Source organism: Mesoplodon bidens, assembly GCF_964165515.1.
Source record: "Mesoplodon bidens genome assembly, chromosome: 2".
In the NCBI taxonomy this organism is placed as follows: domain Eukaryota; kingdom Metazoa; phylum Chordata; class Mammalia; order Artiodactyla; family Ziphiidae; genus Mesoplodon; species Mesoplodon bidens.
Window position 1 is genome coordinate 62596733 of NC_138177.1, and position 14730 is coordinate 62611462.

The 14730-nt window shown below is 45.0% G+C and overlaps 1 protein-coding gene across 1 annotated transcript in view; it reads left to right on the forward strand.

The window, feature by feature from the left end:
* Positions 1-14730, forward strand: part of KIF26B (kinesin family member 26B) — a 497333-nt gene that overhangs the window by 180517 nt on the left and 302086 nt on the right. Inside the window, exon 3 of the mRNA XM_081224649.1 lies at positions 6150-6686. Coding sequence (XP_081080775.1) covers positions 6150-6686 — 537 coding nt within the window. The remainder of the gene's footprint in view (positions 1-6149; positions 6687-14730) is intronic.

The following is a 14730-nucleotide window of genomic DNA, read 5'->3' on the forward strand; positions in this document are numbered from 1 at the left end:
TGTCAATTCCTGCTGGGTAGATTCAGTATGATGGCTGGGTGAGTAGAGTCTCATGTGAGAGGCTCTGGGTTCCCCAACCCTTTGCATCCCCCCTTGATCTTGCACATCCCATCAAGCACGTATGGACAGTGAGATGCAAGTTCAGGGGCTGATGAGCACGGCGGAACCAAATCTTCCTGAGGAAGAAGTTACACCCACTGGTTGGCATTTTGGGGGTACCCTTAAATTTCAGATTTTAAAGTCTCCTTTCTGCCAGTGACTAAGTGAAATTTGTTTTTTCTTCTTCTGAAATTACCAAGGTGAAACAAACCCAGTTCTTTTGAGAGACCTTTGAATCCAAATATTTGAATGTTTCACTGTGAATGAGAATATTTGTTTTCTTGGGTTGGATTCACCTGAGCTTTGCTACCTATTGTTTTGCAAACTTCCAATTTTGCAGTTTCCATTAAAAACAGAGGATCATTCATATTGACACCTGCCTTTGGGGACAGAACTGCTGGGAAGAATGCTGAGATTCATGAGAAAGAAAGGACACGGATAGGGAATGCAGCAGGAGGTGGGGAGGGGGCGGAGGGTGCAGACCCTCGTGTGGAAGGATTACAAGGCGTGTGAGGGTAAATTCCCTTGATCTTCTGGGAAACTGCCCGCGGTGGGGAACAAAACATTGCATTCTCGGAGTTCTAGCCATCATTCTGGGCCTCACGGGATAGCATTTATGGAAGAAGAAAGTTTAGGAACAAAGTGAACAGAAACTGCCTTTGAAGAACAGCTTAAATCTTGTTAAGCTTGTCACTAGAGGCCTCTAGAATAATAAACCAGGAGCAAACATCAACAGGAATTTGCACAACACATGCTGGACGCTGACTCCAGCTGTTGCTTTCCTCACAGACCCAGAGGCTTTGCAGAAATGCACTCCAAGTACTCTTTTGGCTAAAATAACCTGGAAAAAAAATCCTGTCCTTGCAAGTGGCATGAGTGTTTATTGCCAAACAGCCCATCCCTCAGAGGATGAAGTGGGACAGAAAACAGTGAGGACACTAGTAAACAGCTTGGTTTGCCTGGGCGGTAGTTCTTGTTTTCTTGCTGGGGTTCCAGAGTCTCTACCCTCATTAGCAGCCATGCCTCACGTGTTGAAAGCTGGCTGCCGGCTCTTGGAAAATAAGCATGCTACCTACTTGCTGGGGGGGTGTCTAACCCTGCTGGACCAGGTGTGTAGTATTTAATCTGGAGTTTTCCTTTAGGTAAATTTCTCTTGGTTTCCCAATGATGAGCTGGCCTGGTGGTTAAAAAAAAAAATTCTTTGCATATCAATATTGTTTTCTTGGGAACTTAGGAAAAAGAGTAATAATAGATTGTGTATTGAGGCAAGCAAATAGAGAATCTATTTTAATAGTTTAAGGAAGATTCAAAGAAAAGGAGGATATCCAGATTATGGCTGACTCACGCTGGGCTCTTTAGCCAGGCAGAACAAATACAGTTGGAAAACTTTGGTTGAATTCTTTCCACTTATTTATCTCATAAATATTTGTTGGGCCCTTACTATGAAGTAGACACTATTCTAGACTTGGGGGAATTAAAGATGAAAAGAATATGTCCTCTTAGGGAGCTGACAGTCTAACAGACAAATAGTTCTACAAATAAAGACTACAGACAAGAAGATAGCTCTTAGGATAGAGGTGCAGGAAAGCAGGATAAGGACATGATCAGATTTGCATTTTAGTTAAATCCTTTTTTTTTTTTTTGTGGAGGGAGAGTTTTGAGGTCAAGGCTAGAATCAGGGAAACCATGATGTGAGAAACGCTGAAAGCTTCCTCATGGCAGTGGGCATGGAGAAGAGGGACAATTCAAGAGCTTTTAGGAAGGACCATCAACCACACTTGGTGATTGGATTGGAGGGAAAGGGAGGAGACTTCTAGCCTGGGTGCCTGAGTGGATAATAATACTATTTACTTCAATAGTGACTATTGGAATAAGAATAGGATTAGGGGAGAATAAAATTAATTTTGAATTGTCAGTTTGAAGAGTATCTGGATGATGTTTTCTAGGGGGCTGTAAGGCTCAGAGTTCAGGAGAAGGGCCAGGCATGGATGGAGATGGAGAATTCCCAGTCAACGGGATACAGATGGCTATGGAAGCCGTGGGTTCCGTTGCCCTTGCCTGAGGAAGAGAGATTTAGTCATGATCTCTTAGAGCAGTCTGCCAGAAGACATGTGAGCCAATCTTTGAGAGCCATTAGATTACGAGAGCCCTAGGGGACATGGCAGGACACCTGTTTCCTGAAATGCCCCTAGAAGAAGTGGAAGAGCACTAAAGGGATTGGAAAACCATTGTCTGGAGTTTTCTTTGTTCTTTTGCAGCCGTCACTAAGTGGGCAGATTTAGGTGTCTGCACATTAACTTCATTTATCCCTAACCTTCCTTCTAAGAACCTTTATCAGCTTCCTCAGTGTGTTCTTGAATTCCTCTTCATGGTACACGTGGGATAATAACAATTTTGTATTATTTTTGAAAGATGAGAATCTTTTGGGCACAGAACACTTATATTGAAAGTTTAGGATGAAAATGTTGCCCAAGTGCTGTTAGCCCATTTTTAAAGGTGCTGAAATAAAAATTATGACTCCAAAAATAGAGGTTTAGCCATTCATGGATTCCTGTTATTCCCATTTGACTATTTTCTGAAGTCACGAGATGAATCGGGACTAGACAGTATGAATGTGTTTGAAGCCCATGAACTAGGTAGCATGCCAGACTGCACACTTAACTCATTCCTTCTCTGAGTCCAGGTTTCTTTTGGTGCCAGCTAAACCAGAGGGCACTCCCACAGTTCTTCTTGTGTCCATGTCAGGAAAGCTCAGTAAGTGTGAGCCATCCATGATTCTGAGACCTTCTTTTCTCCCTGTTTATTACTACTCTCTCTTGAAGCAGTATTCCCTTTGTTCTAGCACTTACAGAAAGCTATGTCTGTTGACCATTCCTCTTCGAAGTTTTGAGTTGCACTGAAATATTTATACTGTGTAGACCAGCACTTGAAAGGGATTTTAGTTTCCATAAGGTGTATCTTTTGACTTACTGAGGCCTTTTGATGATAAGAACTCACATAAAGTTTCAGATCAAGGGTGGCTTAATTTAGGGAACACCTCTTTGACATCTGTCAGCAATTGAAGACTCATTAAATCATTAATCTCCTCCTTCCTCTGGATGAGACAACAGTGGGTTCTGGGCTCTGCCACTTGCTGGCTGTTGGGGGGCCATCCTGGTGGTGGGCTCAGCTCCGGTGCTCAAGGTGATTTTGTAGACCCCTCGGGAACTGGGAGGGGAGTGCTGGGCTCCATGGCTCTGAGTGTGTGCCGATTGGTCCCAGACTAGAGGTGGCAGCAAGGGTGCATGGCATTTGGCAGTCCAGGAGCCAAGTGGGTTCCCTGGAGGGTGAACTCAGAGAGAACCGGAACCGCTCTCGTGCATCCCAAGATCCGCGGCCTGGCACATTGGAGGCCAACATGCATTGCTGTGGCAAGTCGAGCAGCAAATAGCCGTAGGCTGAGTGAGGAAGGAACTGCTTCAAGGGAGAGCAGTGAAAACCAAGAAGAAGAGAGAAAAGGATTCCCCAGCACCAGGCTTTTTTTGTGGAGTGGATGTATCTTTTCTGCTCCAGCTGCAGATGTCAAGAGTCACATCTAGATTCTACAAGGATCTAAAATAAACTATGATGTGTGGATGGGACTGATCTTTTTTTATTTTTATTTTTTTGCGGTACGCGGGCCTCTCACTGTTGTGGCCTCTCCCGTTGCGGAGCACAGGCTCCGGACACGCAGGCTCAGCGGCCATGGCTCACGGGCCCAGCCGCTCCGCGGCATGTGGGATCTTCCCGGACTGGGGCACGAACCCGCGTCCCCTGCATTGGCAGGCAGACTCTCAACCACTGCGCCACCAGGGAAGCCCCGGGACTGATCTTACTGCTGCCTTTTTTTTTTTCTACTGTGATGCTCCCTCCTGGTGATTGGGTTAACCAAAATATTCTAAGTCAGCAATTAATTTGAGGTTTCTTGAGACCAAATAGTTTGGTGCCTTAAAAGCATAAGCCATGGGTGGCAGATTGCTTTTGAATGCCAGTCTCTGATTTCTCATGCTGCCTCTAATTATGTAGTAGACCTGGGAATAAAAAAATGACTTACAAAACAGCTACAGGATAAAATACCATGTGGTCATTAAAAAAAATCACATTTTCAAATGACATATATTGACAAGGGAAAATTCTCATTATGTGAAAAAGCAAGAATCTATATCTTGACACATATGGGGGCCCAAATACTTCCTTTTGAATAAATGAACATTTCGTAGATGAATGTGGCAAGAGCCTTAAGTCTGGGCAAACTTATGAGTCCATTGATGAATATGGCTCTTTGGCTCTTGAAGTGGAAAATCATGGACTAGAGGTCAAGAAGTCTGGTTGTAGTCCAAGCTTTTAACCCTTTTGGAGCTGTTTCCTTATCTGGAAACTGAGGTAATGGTCCCTAAGGGGCCCTTTTGGGTCCCACACATGCTAAGTTTTGATCGGGGACTCCGGACAAAGCAGCTCTCACTGAGGAGGGCGCCGCAAGCCGGTCTCATGTGGTTTGCATCGCTTCGTCAGCCAGACTTGATCACCCTTGACCTCCTATTGTTTCCCATCATTTTCTATGACCGTCTTGAGTTTCTACCTCCTGAGTCACTCCTCGCTGCTGCTGTGTAAAGAGGCCTCTTAATTTATTAATCAATTAATCAGTGCACGCTGAAGAGCTGTTCAGGGTAGTTAAACAGGGAAAACAAAATGCTGGAGCCGATAATCAAGATGGATCGTAATTAAGGGTGACCCTCCCACCGCTGATCTCCCTTCCCACCCACAGCTCATCAAACTTCAGTCAGCCCTGATGGGGTTTCCACCCCAAAAAAGCTCCAGCACATTTCTGAAGGGAAGCTTTTCTTCCAATGTCCTAAGGAAAATAGGTCTTGAGATAAGCCTCATCAATTACCTGCAGCAATTGTGGAATCTCAAAAGTTCAACCAGGTCCCCAAAATAGCATAGTGGCTCCGTCCATATATGCAGACACTGTCCTCTCCTGTCTCCCTTTCCCTACACAGAGTCATGGAGTTGGAAGGACCTTACAATAAAGACGGGCCATGGCCTTGCGTGACAGATGAGAGGTTCAGTGAGGCTAAGTAAGTTGTCCAAGGTCACACAGCTAATTGGTAGCAGAACCAGAACTAGAAGCCAAATATTTTGATACCCAGTTAACACACCTACTGCTTATTTCTCTGTGCAGTCTTGCTTTCCTATAAAAATTAAAGCAAAGTAAATGAAAGAAATCATCCTCATTAAATTCACTTTCTGATTTCTTTTAGATGAGGGCTTCTGAACGAAAGCGGTTTTAATAGTTTTAGATGAAGTTTCTGGGGAAAAGTATCTTGGACTGTTTATCAAGGAGACCTTTTTTTTTGATGGATCAGGATATCAGACACATGGGTACAGGCATGGCCAGCCTGCCATGGAGCCAATGGTAAACAGAGTGAATCTGTAGGGGTTTGCTGGGCTGCTGGAGAGGCTAGATCTCTGGTCCAGAATCTGTTTAGTTTGGTTTTCTTCCAGTGGCACTTAGCACATGGTGTTAACGAGGCTAGGATTTTCTTAGAATAGAATCTCTGTTCTGGGTCACAAGTAGTACCGCCACCTGCTGCCAACTTTCCGTAGTTCATGGGGGCCCACAACGCATTGGTCCAGAGTGACTGCACTCACCACTGCCAGGCCCGGACGACCATTTGTGTCTACTTAATGACCACCTTAGGAGCATCCAGGTATAGCTATAATTCTTTAGTGGACACAAGGGGAAGAATCTGGAATGTTCTTATTTGACTGGCTTGGTAAGGAGGATGCTTAGAAAGCTTTTTTTTTTAAATTCCTTAAAGTCTCCACTATAACAATCTTACATTTGTCAAATGTGTTTGTCAACTAGAGGCTCGTCTGCCAGTCTTGCTGCTCATTTCTGCTGGATGTCAATCAAACAGTCAAACTCTTTGGGTACATCTAGGGCTTAACTCAGAAACCAGGCATCTGAATTGCGCTTACCAGCCTTGATTGATAGGCTCTCCTTATTTTTTTGTTTGTGTGTTCTCCAGGACCCTGCTTTCTCGGCTGTGATTCACGACAAGCTCCAGGTCCCCAACACCATCCGGAAGGCATGGAATGACAGGGACAACCGCTGTGACATTTGTGCCACACACCTGAACCAGCTGAAGCAGGAGGCCATTCAGATGGTGCTGACCCTGGAACAGGCGGCTGGCAGTGAGCACTTTGATGGCTCACCTGGCTCGCCCCCAGCCCTCTCCAACATCCCCACTCCAGTGGGGTCCCGGCACATGGTGGGGCTCCAGCAGCCCAGGGATTGGGCCTTTGTGCCCACCTCCTATGCCGCCTCCAACTACACAGCCTTCATCACCAATAAGCATAGCAGCAAACCCAACAGCCTTGGGGTCAGCAATGGGGCGGAGAAGAAGAGTGGGTCTCCAACCCACCAGGCCAAGGTCAGCCTCCAGATGGCCACCAGCCCCAGCAATGGGAACATCCTCAACTCAGTGGCCATCCAGGCTCACCAGTACCTGGATGGCACCTGGTCCCTGTCGAGAACCAATGGGGTCACCCTCTACCCCTACCAGGTAAGTAGTCTCCGAGCAAGAAAGGGCAGGGCTGGCTACAGTTAAAGCAGAGAAGTGGGCAACACTTCCTGTCTCTACTTTGTACTCCTGGGAACTCCCCAACTCAGAGCCTAATGTTTCCATGTAGCCCTACTGAGCAATGCTAAATAGAGATAAAATATATGCGGAACCAGTGATCCAAGATAGCGCTCTGTTTCCATTGTCTCTACCCTCTGAAGGAGAGGTCGACTCCCTTCCTAATCTCTCCCAACTTGATAGACCTTAACCCTTTTCTATTTGCAACCCACCTTAAATACTGTGGGATTAGGTAACCAACCGTGTGTTCCCCTTTTCTTACTTTCTCTTCTCAGTTATTTAAATTAGCATGTACTCTCAGGTTTCCCTATAGAAATAAGAGAGCAGGTCTTAAATCTGCCAAGGAATCTAAAATATTTGTCTTAATTTTGCTAGTGTGAGTTTTCTGTTGGAAGAGGGTTGGCTTTACCATATGTGTTCTCTATGTCCCTTGAGTCGCTCATGTGGGAAGCAGCAGAAAGTGTTGACTGTCGTTCTGGGGTGGAGAGGTGACCAAGGTCGTAGAGTATATTAGCTGGGGTAGGTAATTGGGGCGGCAAGTGGTCTCGAGTTGTTTCTCGCTTGTGTCCCTGTTGTGTGGGGTGTTTGACCTTCCACTCTGATATCGGGACTCAGCCTCCTTCATCTAGCCCGTCACCCTTTTCCAGAGGCCTCAGGGTCTTCCACCAGACCTTGTACAACCAGCCAGGAACTGGAGGAAGAGAGAGAGTGGAGGATCTCACAGGGACATGTGGGGACCCAGCCTGGAAGGGGCAAGAATTCAGTCTCCAGGTCGCACCTTCTCTCAGGGGAGTCTGGGCAGGCCGATCTGTCCATATGCCGAGGAGAAAAAAGGAACACTCTAAGTGAACACATAGCATAGTTTTTGTTTCATGGGGCAAGGGTACCGGGAAACATAAATTGAGTTAAGTGTGGCTGATAAAATTCCTTGTGCAATTTCTAGAGTGTAGAAGGGAATATAGATTTTTTCGCTTGATATCTTGAAATGAAAGTGGGGAGCATGGATCATTATCTTAAGAAGTTAGCGTTCTTGGGCTACCAAACTTTTCATTGCCTGGATGCTTTGTAGTTTATAAAATACAGAGCACACATCATTTTGTTTAACCCCCCAGTAGGCCTGTGAGGTCGGCAGGGCAGATGTTAGATCTTTCTTTTACCGATGGGGATCAGGATGCTTAGAGAAATAGAATAATTACCTGTGGTCACAGAGCCGGTGCCAGACCAACACCAGCTCTCCCCTGCCCAGGAGGATGGCCTTCCCTGCCACGGCTGCTTCCAGCTTTCTTAGCTTACTCCAGAGCAATCTCTGGTCAACAGCTCTTGCAGATATGGTTTCTTTTCAGACGTGGCATACCGAGGGAGAGGACTCCTCTTTTGACTTGTGGGCGCCTGGCTGCCACTTCACCTTTGGACAGAATTTTCTGGGTTGTAGATATAAATATAATGAGGAACCACTTGCACCCTGGGTGGGGCTTCATAGTCTAATGCTTGAACATAACCATCTATAGGGCAGGAACAGAATAGCTTCTTTCCGTTGTTGAATAATATGCTTTTTTTTTTTTGGTTTGTAGTTTAAAAATAGACAATTCTGAAAATTATGAAAAAGGAATACATGTCTGTTGTAAAATGAAATTTAAAAAATATGAAACAGTTTAAGTAGGCCTTTAAAAATCAACATCACCCAGAAATAGACTACCTAACATTTGGGTGTACTTCCTTCCCAGGATTTTCTACACATGCACTTTCTAAAATTGTGATTATGTTCAGTTCTCTGATCTGCTTTCACTTAATATACTAGGTGCATTTTCCCATGCCATTATCTATTTTTCTAAAATATGATCTTTAATGGTAGCCTAATATTCCATTATATAAATACTACCCATTATATGAGTATGCCCTAATTTATATAACCAAACATCAATTATTAGAGTTTAGGTTTTTGCTACTATAAATAAAATGCTCTGGTGCACATCCTCTACCCAGGTCATATTTTCTACACATCCTGGGCTGTGCTAGCCACATACTCATGTTACACAGACAACTCACATTTCACCTTCCAGTGCCCTAGAGCACTTGTAACGTGTATCAGGTGCTAGTTAGAAGATTCAGCTGCTGCACAGCACTGATGAGTGAGGACAGAAGAACTTGGAACTGGTGCTTTCATATAAAATATTCAAAGTGTGGGGAAAGTTTGTGTAAGGGGGAGAGCTGAAGATTCAGCTTAAAAAATGTGTGCAATAATTCTTTCTGCTCCTCCTTTTTTCCCCCTACCTCAGATGAAAAAGAATTTCCTGTACAATAACAGATGTTTATTAAGCTCTACCAAGTGCCAGACACTCTGCTATGTGTTGCTGGGGGCTGCTGCTATGGTCTGGAAACCCAGGCTCCTGTCCTGTGGCCCTTAGGGGAGGAAGCAGGGGAAGGGTGCATTGTTTTCTTTTTATAAATTTACTTAGTTTATTTTTGGCTGCGTTGGGTCTTTGTTGCTGCACGCAGGCTTTCTCTAGTTGCGGTGAGTGGGGGCTACTCTTCGTTGAGGTGCGTGGGCTTCTCATTGCGTTGGCTTCTCGTTGTGGATCACGGGCTCTAGGCGCTCGGGCTTCAGTAGTTGTGGTGCGCGGGCTCAGTAGTTGTGGCTCGCGGGCTCTAGAGCTCAGGCTCAGTAGTTGTGGCGCACGGGCTTAGTTGCCCTGCAGCAGGTGGGATCTTCCTGGGCCAGGTCTCAAACCCATGTCCCCTGCATTGGCAGGCAGATTCTTAACCACTGCGCCACCAGGGAAGTCCCGGAAGGGGGCATTATAAGCCAGGGAGGTGAGTGCAAGATAGATGCCCAGTCTGCTCTGAGAGCGTGCAGAAGGGCTCACAGTTCAGCCCGTGGGGCAAGGTGGGTTGATGTGGCCAAAGCCAGATACAAAGGTGATTCCCATAAGCCACCAACTTGAGATTGCCCTGGGTAAATTGGATTGCTTCTTTCCAACTCAGAACAGGCTAATTCCTGCATTTCCCCTGAGCAGTAGTTAAAGGGATCAGAGGAAATCTCTCTGGGATCAAGAGATTTGGTGCCTGGCTGTGAACCAGTGTCCCCGTGTCATGACTATGTCTTCCTGATGCCCTAGAAGGGGGGCTCTGGGTCTGGCTAGACTGAATGGCTCCTGTTACGGACATCTCCCGGCAGTAAATATTCTGCAGTTCACAGTCTGGCCAGCTCAGCAGAGATGGGTGACTGCTCTGAAAGCTGACCTCACTTTTCCTGCTCACCCTTACTCCCATATCCCTCCCCCCAGAGAAGATGGCCCTCTGGCTTAGTGCCAGAGCTGTTCCCTGGGCAGAGAAGCATCTAGACTTTGTTGCTGCCGCTGGTGCTGCTCCGCACCCACAGACCTGGAGCCTGTAGAATAGAAGCAAGGGAGAAGAGAACCCTGCCCTTCTGCCACTTAAGTGCAGCGAAGATGACAAAAATGAGGACAGGCTTTGCGATAGTGAGCAGGGTAAAACCTCTGTGTGGGTGATAGAAGGCTCCCTCAAATCCCTCAGTTCCCCTGTTTCCTACACCACTGTGTAGCAGTCTTCAAAGCCTGCAATAGGAAGATTTCTTGATTCTCTTTTGCTGTATCCTTCACGTTTCTCAAATACCTCCAGAAAGAGTGGGAACCTATAAGCATCACAGAAAAATATGTATCTATCCAGAGAGGTAAGAAAAACAGTAAGTTAGGAGACACTCAGATTATATCAAAAGTGGCAAACAAACCACAAAGATAATTTTTCATTAAATATCATAGCAAGCTGATGTCACAGCAGTTGTTAAGATGGACTGTTTCAAAGAAAGACTTTCTTTTATTAACTTGCAGACATTTAACACCATCAATACATATATATGGAAAGCAGAGAATGCTCTAGAACTTTCATTTGATCACATGCATTTTGACTTTGAAAAGACATGTCTGGATTATTTTCTTGTAGTTCACAACAGATTAATTAACTCTTTTGAGTGACAACTGCTTTTGCCTGATTTACATTTATTATAGTAAGTACATGCAGGAGAGACTTTACATAATGCTCATAATCATAGAATGCTGGTGATTACTATAGGATGGTAATTGCCTTTTGCATCATGGTGGGAGATTTGGAGATGGTCCTGCCTAGTTCCAGTCCATGGCTCCACCATCTGTTGAATCTCATTTTAGTAGCTTAACATTTTAGTCTATTTCCTTATGAGTGAAATCCCTACCTTGCAAGATAACATGGAGAATAATTAAGGAAAAAGTATGAACGTATGTTGTAAACTGTAACGCAGGGGAACAGCTATCAGCCCCCTTATTGCCAGAGGAGAAACCCAAGGTTGAGAGACTGGAGGTTTCTTTTGGGTAGAGCTTCCTGATTATGTTTCATGTCTTTTTCTCATTGAGAACATAGATTCATTTTATTCTCCTATTTCTGACAGCAACTAACATTAAAAAAATGGCTGCTCATTAGGGAAAGCTCCAATTTCAAGGAAACACTAAAGTTGTTTCTCCTGACTGGCCCTAGACTTAGGAAAAAATTCCAGGCTATAAGACCTATCCAGACCTCAAGGTTTTTGGTGGAAACCACCAGTTAATTGGCTCCAAGCTAATCTTTAACCTGAAGTATCTTAATGATAGTCAATAAATCCTTGGAGGCAATGAAAGTAGTCCAGGTGGCTTTTTGATGTCCCCCTCAATACAGGGACATTTGAAAGGGTAGAAGAACTTTATTTTATAGGACTTTGACACATTGAACTTGTCAAGAAAATTCGAGAAGATGTTAGATTAATACGTAAGTAATAAATCCATAATGAAGCCTTAATGTGATGAAGTATTCAATGCACATTTCTTGATTTGAGGGAAAATGAGTTTGATAAAAATTATCCTGCTTTCTCAGACAACATCCACTGGAATCAGTGTTAGAGATAATTCCAGGCTGAACTCTGGTTGAAGTCAGTGAGGGATTGTCTTAATTATATCTTTAGGAATTCATTGTGCCTAGTGAGCAAAGGCATTATTGGAGTTTGTATTGAATATTTGAAGATGAGGGCAAGAGGCAGGCAATAATAGCACCAACCTGGAAGCAGCTCCAGGTTTGCTGAACCGTGCGGTACCTATAAGCCTTGCTCTTCAGAGGTCAGAAGCCATGGGAGGACTTGGTGCTGACCCTTTTATGGAGGACTTCCAGGTGCCCTTGGAAGAGGAAGGTGGACTCTGACGCTCACTAGTGCCCCAGTACCCAGAGGCTTTGACTGTGATGGATCTGTGGAACCTGGAGGCACATGGGTAGTACAGCTGATGCCTGCGGGGTGAGGTGCACATGTGCTCCTTCCTCACCAGGCCACTTTTCACGAAGGAGGAGGGCAGGTGTTTGCAGTGTGTCAGCAATGGAGGATTCCCATTCACGTTCTTTGCAGCCCTCCAGAGCTCAGCTGCCTGTTCCTGAAATATGCAAAGTGCCCTTCTTAGGCCAGCCCAAGTGCCAATTTGCTGCCCATCTGCTGCTGCTCTATCCAGCCAGGGCAATAGCATAAGATGTCACAATCTTTTAACATCATGGGTTTTTGTTTTTTCCTGTTTATAGATGGCCAAATGAGTGTTATTTATCATCTTTATAAATTCTGACAAATGCTGAACACAAGAAAAGGAATCGGTTTGTATACTCAGTCATGGACAGAGCATTTCTCAAGAATATGGTGCTCAGGGTGAAATTCCAAAAAAGTCATAACCTCTTATAAGTACGGACAGGGCCATGGGCTGAAGGGGACACCCAAACTTCATCAGGAAATTACAGAATTTTTTTTATCTGGTCATTTACTTGGGTGGTAGGCTGAATAAGGGCCTCTCAAAGATGTTCATGTCCTGATCCCTGGAACCTATGGATAGGCTACCTTACAAAGTAAAAGAGGTTTTGCAGATATGATAAAGTTAAGGATCTTCAGATGAGGCGATCACCCTGGATTATCTGTGTGGGTCCAGTGTAATCATAAGGGTCCTCATAAAAGGGAGACAGGAGGATCAGAGTCAGAAAGAGCAGATGTAAGGACAGAAGCAGAGGTCAGAAGAGAGAAGATGAAACCTTGCTGCCTCTGAAGGGGGAGGAAGGGGCTGTAAGCCACAGAGTGAAGGCGGCCTCTAAAAACCTGGAAAAATCAAGAATCAGATCCTCCCCTAGAGCCTCCAGAAAGAAGCAGCCCTGCAAGCGCATTTTAGATGTCTGACCTCCTGAACTTTGCAGAATAGAGAATAGATGTGTGCTGTTTTACGATGCAAAACTTTCAGTAATTTGCTTCAGGAATAGGAATAGGAGATTAATAAGCATTTGGTAGCTGAAAAGCGGGAGGAGAAGCTAATGAGGTATGCAGACCGTGGAGCTGCTGTGGAAACCTGCAGGATGGCCAAGAACATGGGCTTTTCATCCCATACAACAAACTGCGTTACTCGGTGGATCAGACAGTACATTAGCAAGTCAGATTATTTCATTTGGGTGCCTCCACAGAATGAGAGGTTACTCATACTGCGCGGATGGTTTTCAATTGTCTCAGATTTCCCTATTGTTATAGCATCATAATAACAAGCACATCACAGCCACTCTCCATCGGGTAGCTAGTAATTACCGTTACGTAAGTATCTCATATGTTGAAACTGCAGAAAACATTCGAAGCCAGGGGTGGGAGCGTTGGGGAGAGACTCGGCTGGAATATCTGTAGAAGGAAGCTCATCTTCTTTGTAGGGTCTGTTGACCAGAGTGTAGGGGTTTCATAGAACTGCCCCAGTATTCCTTCTTATGTCGTCTGGTGTTTCGAGGGTTCACATGAACTTGAAAACACCTTGAAAATTGCAGAGCAGAAGGTAAGTATTGGTCGCTATCATTTTTTAATTTGGTAGGCAGAAGACAGCCACTGGAGATTTCAGAGCAGGAGAATGGAAAGATTTCCTTGCTTGACAGTGGGAATTCTCAAACTTGGCTGCACACTAGAATTGCTTGGAAACTTTAAAGAAGAATACCAGCGTCTAAGCCACACTCCAGACCAATTAAATCAGAATATCTCGGGCGGGACCCAGGCTTTGTTTTAACTGCCAGGGCAAAGAACCAGAGCTTTAAAGAACAATTTATCTGGCAGTGGTGTAGTAAGTGCAGGGAAGGGAACAATGGACATGGATGGATAGATAGATAGATAGATAGTATATCAGTTTCCTAGGGCTGCCATAATAAAATTACCACAAGCCAAGTGGCTTAAAATAACAAAAATTTATTGGTTCATAGTTCTGGAGGCTAGAAGTCCACAACTGAGGTGTCGGGAGGGCCGTGGTCCTCTGAAGGCTCAATGGGAGAATTCTTCCCTGTCTTTTCCAGCGTGTGTTCTTTGGTTTGTGGCTGTGTCACTCCAGACTCTGCCTCTGTCTTCACAAGGCCTTCTCCTCTGTCTCTACCCTCTTATTAAAAGGACACTGGTCACTGAATTTAGGACCCACTCTAAGGCAGTATGATCTCATCCCAACCCTTCACTAATTACATCTGCAGAGACCCTAATAAGGTCACATGCTGAGGCTCTGAGTGGACATGAATTGCGGGGGGCGCTAGTTCCTCTCACTACATATAGATAGATGCCACGTAGATGCCAGACAGATGGATGGGTGAAAGGTGAAGGTAGCGTTGAGGAGGTGAGCACACCCATGCTCCTTCCTTGCTGATCCACTTCTGAAAAAGGGAGGAGGTGCAGATGTTCACAGGTGGTCAGCAGTAGAGCATTCCCGTTCTGTTCTGTGGAGGGAGAGAAATTAAGGGAAGGGGAAATGATGCAAAGGGCAAAGCCAAGAAAGTGAGGGAAGAGTCGTATCCACACACAGCCGTATCCAGGTGGAGAATACCTCAAGAGTCAGGTGAAATGAAAAAAAAAAATTCACACATGAGTTTTTTTTGTGGAGTAATAACCACCTCCTCCTCTGAACTTACATACTACCTT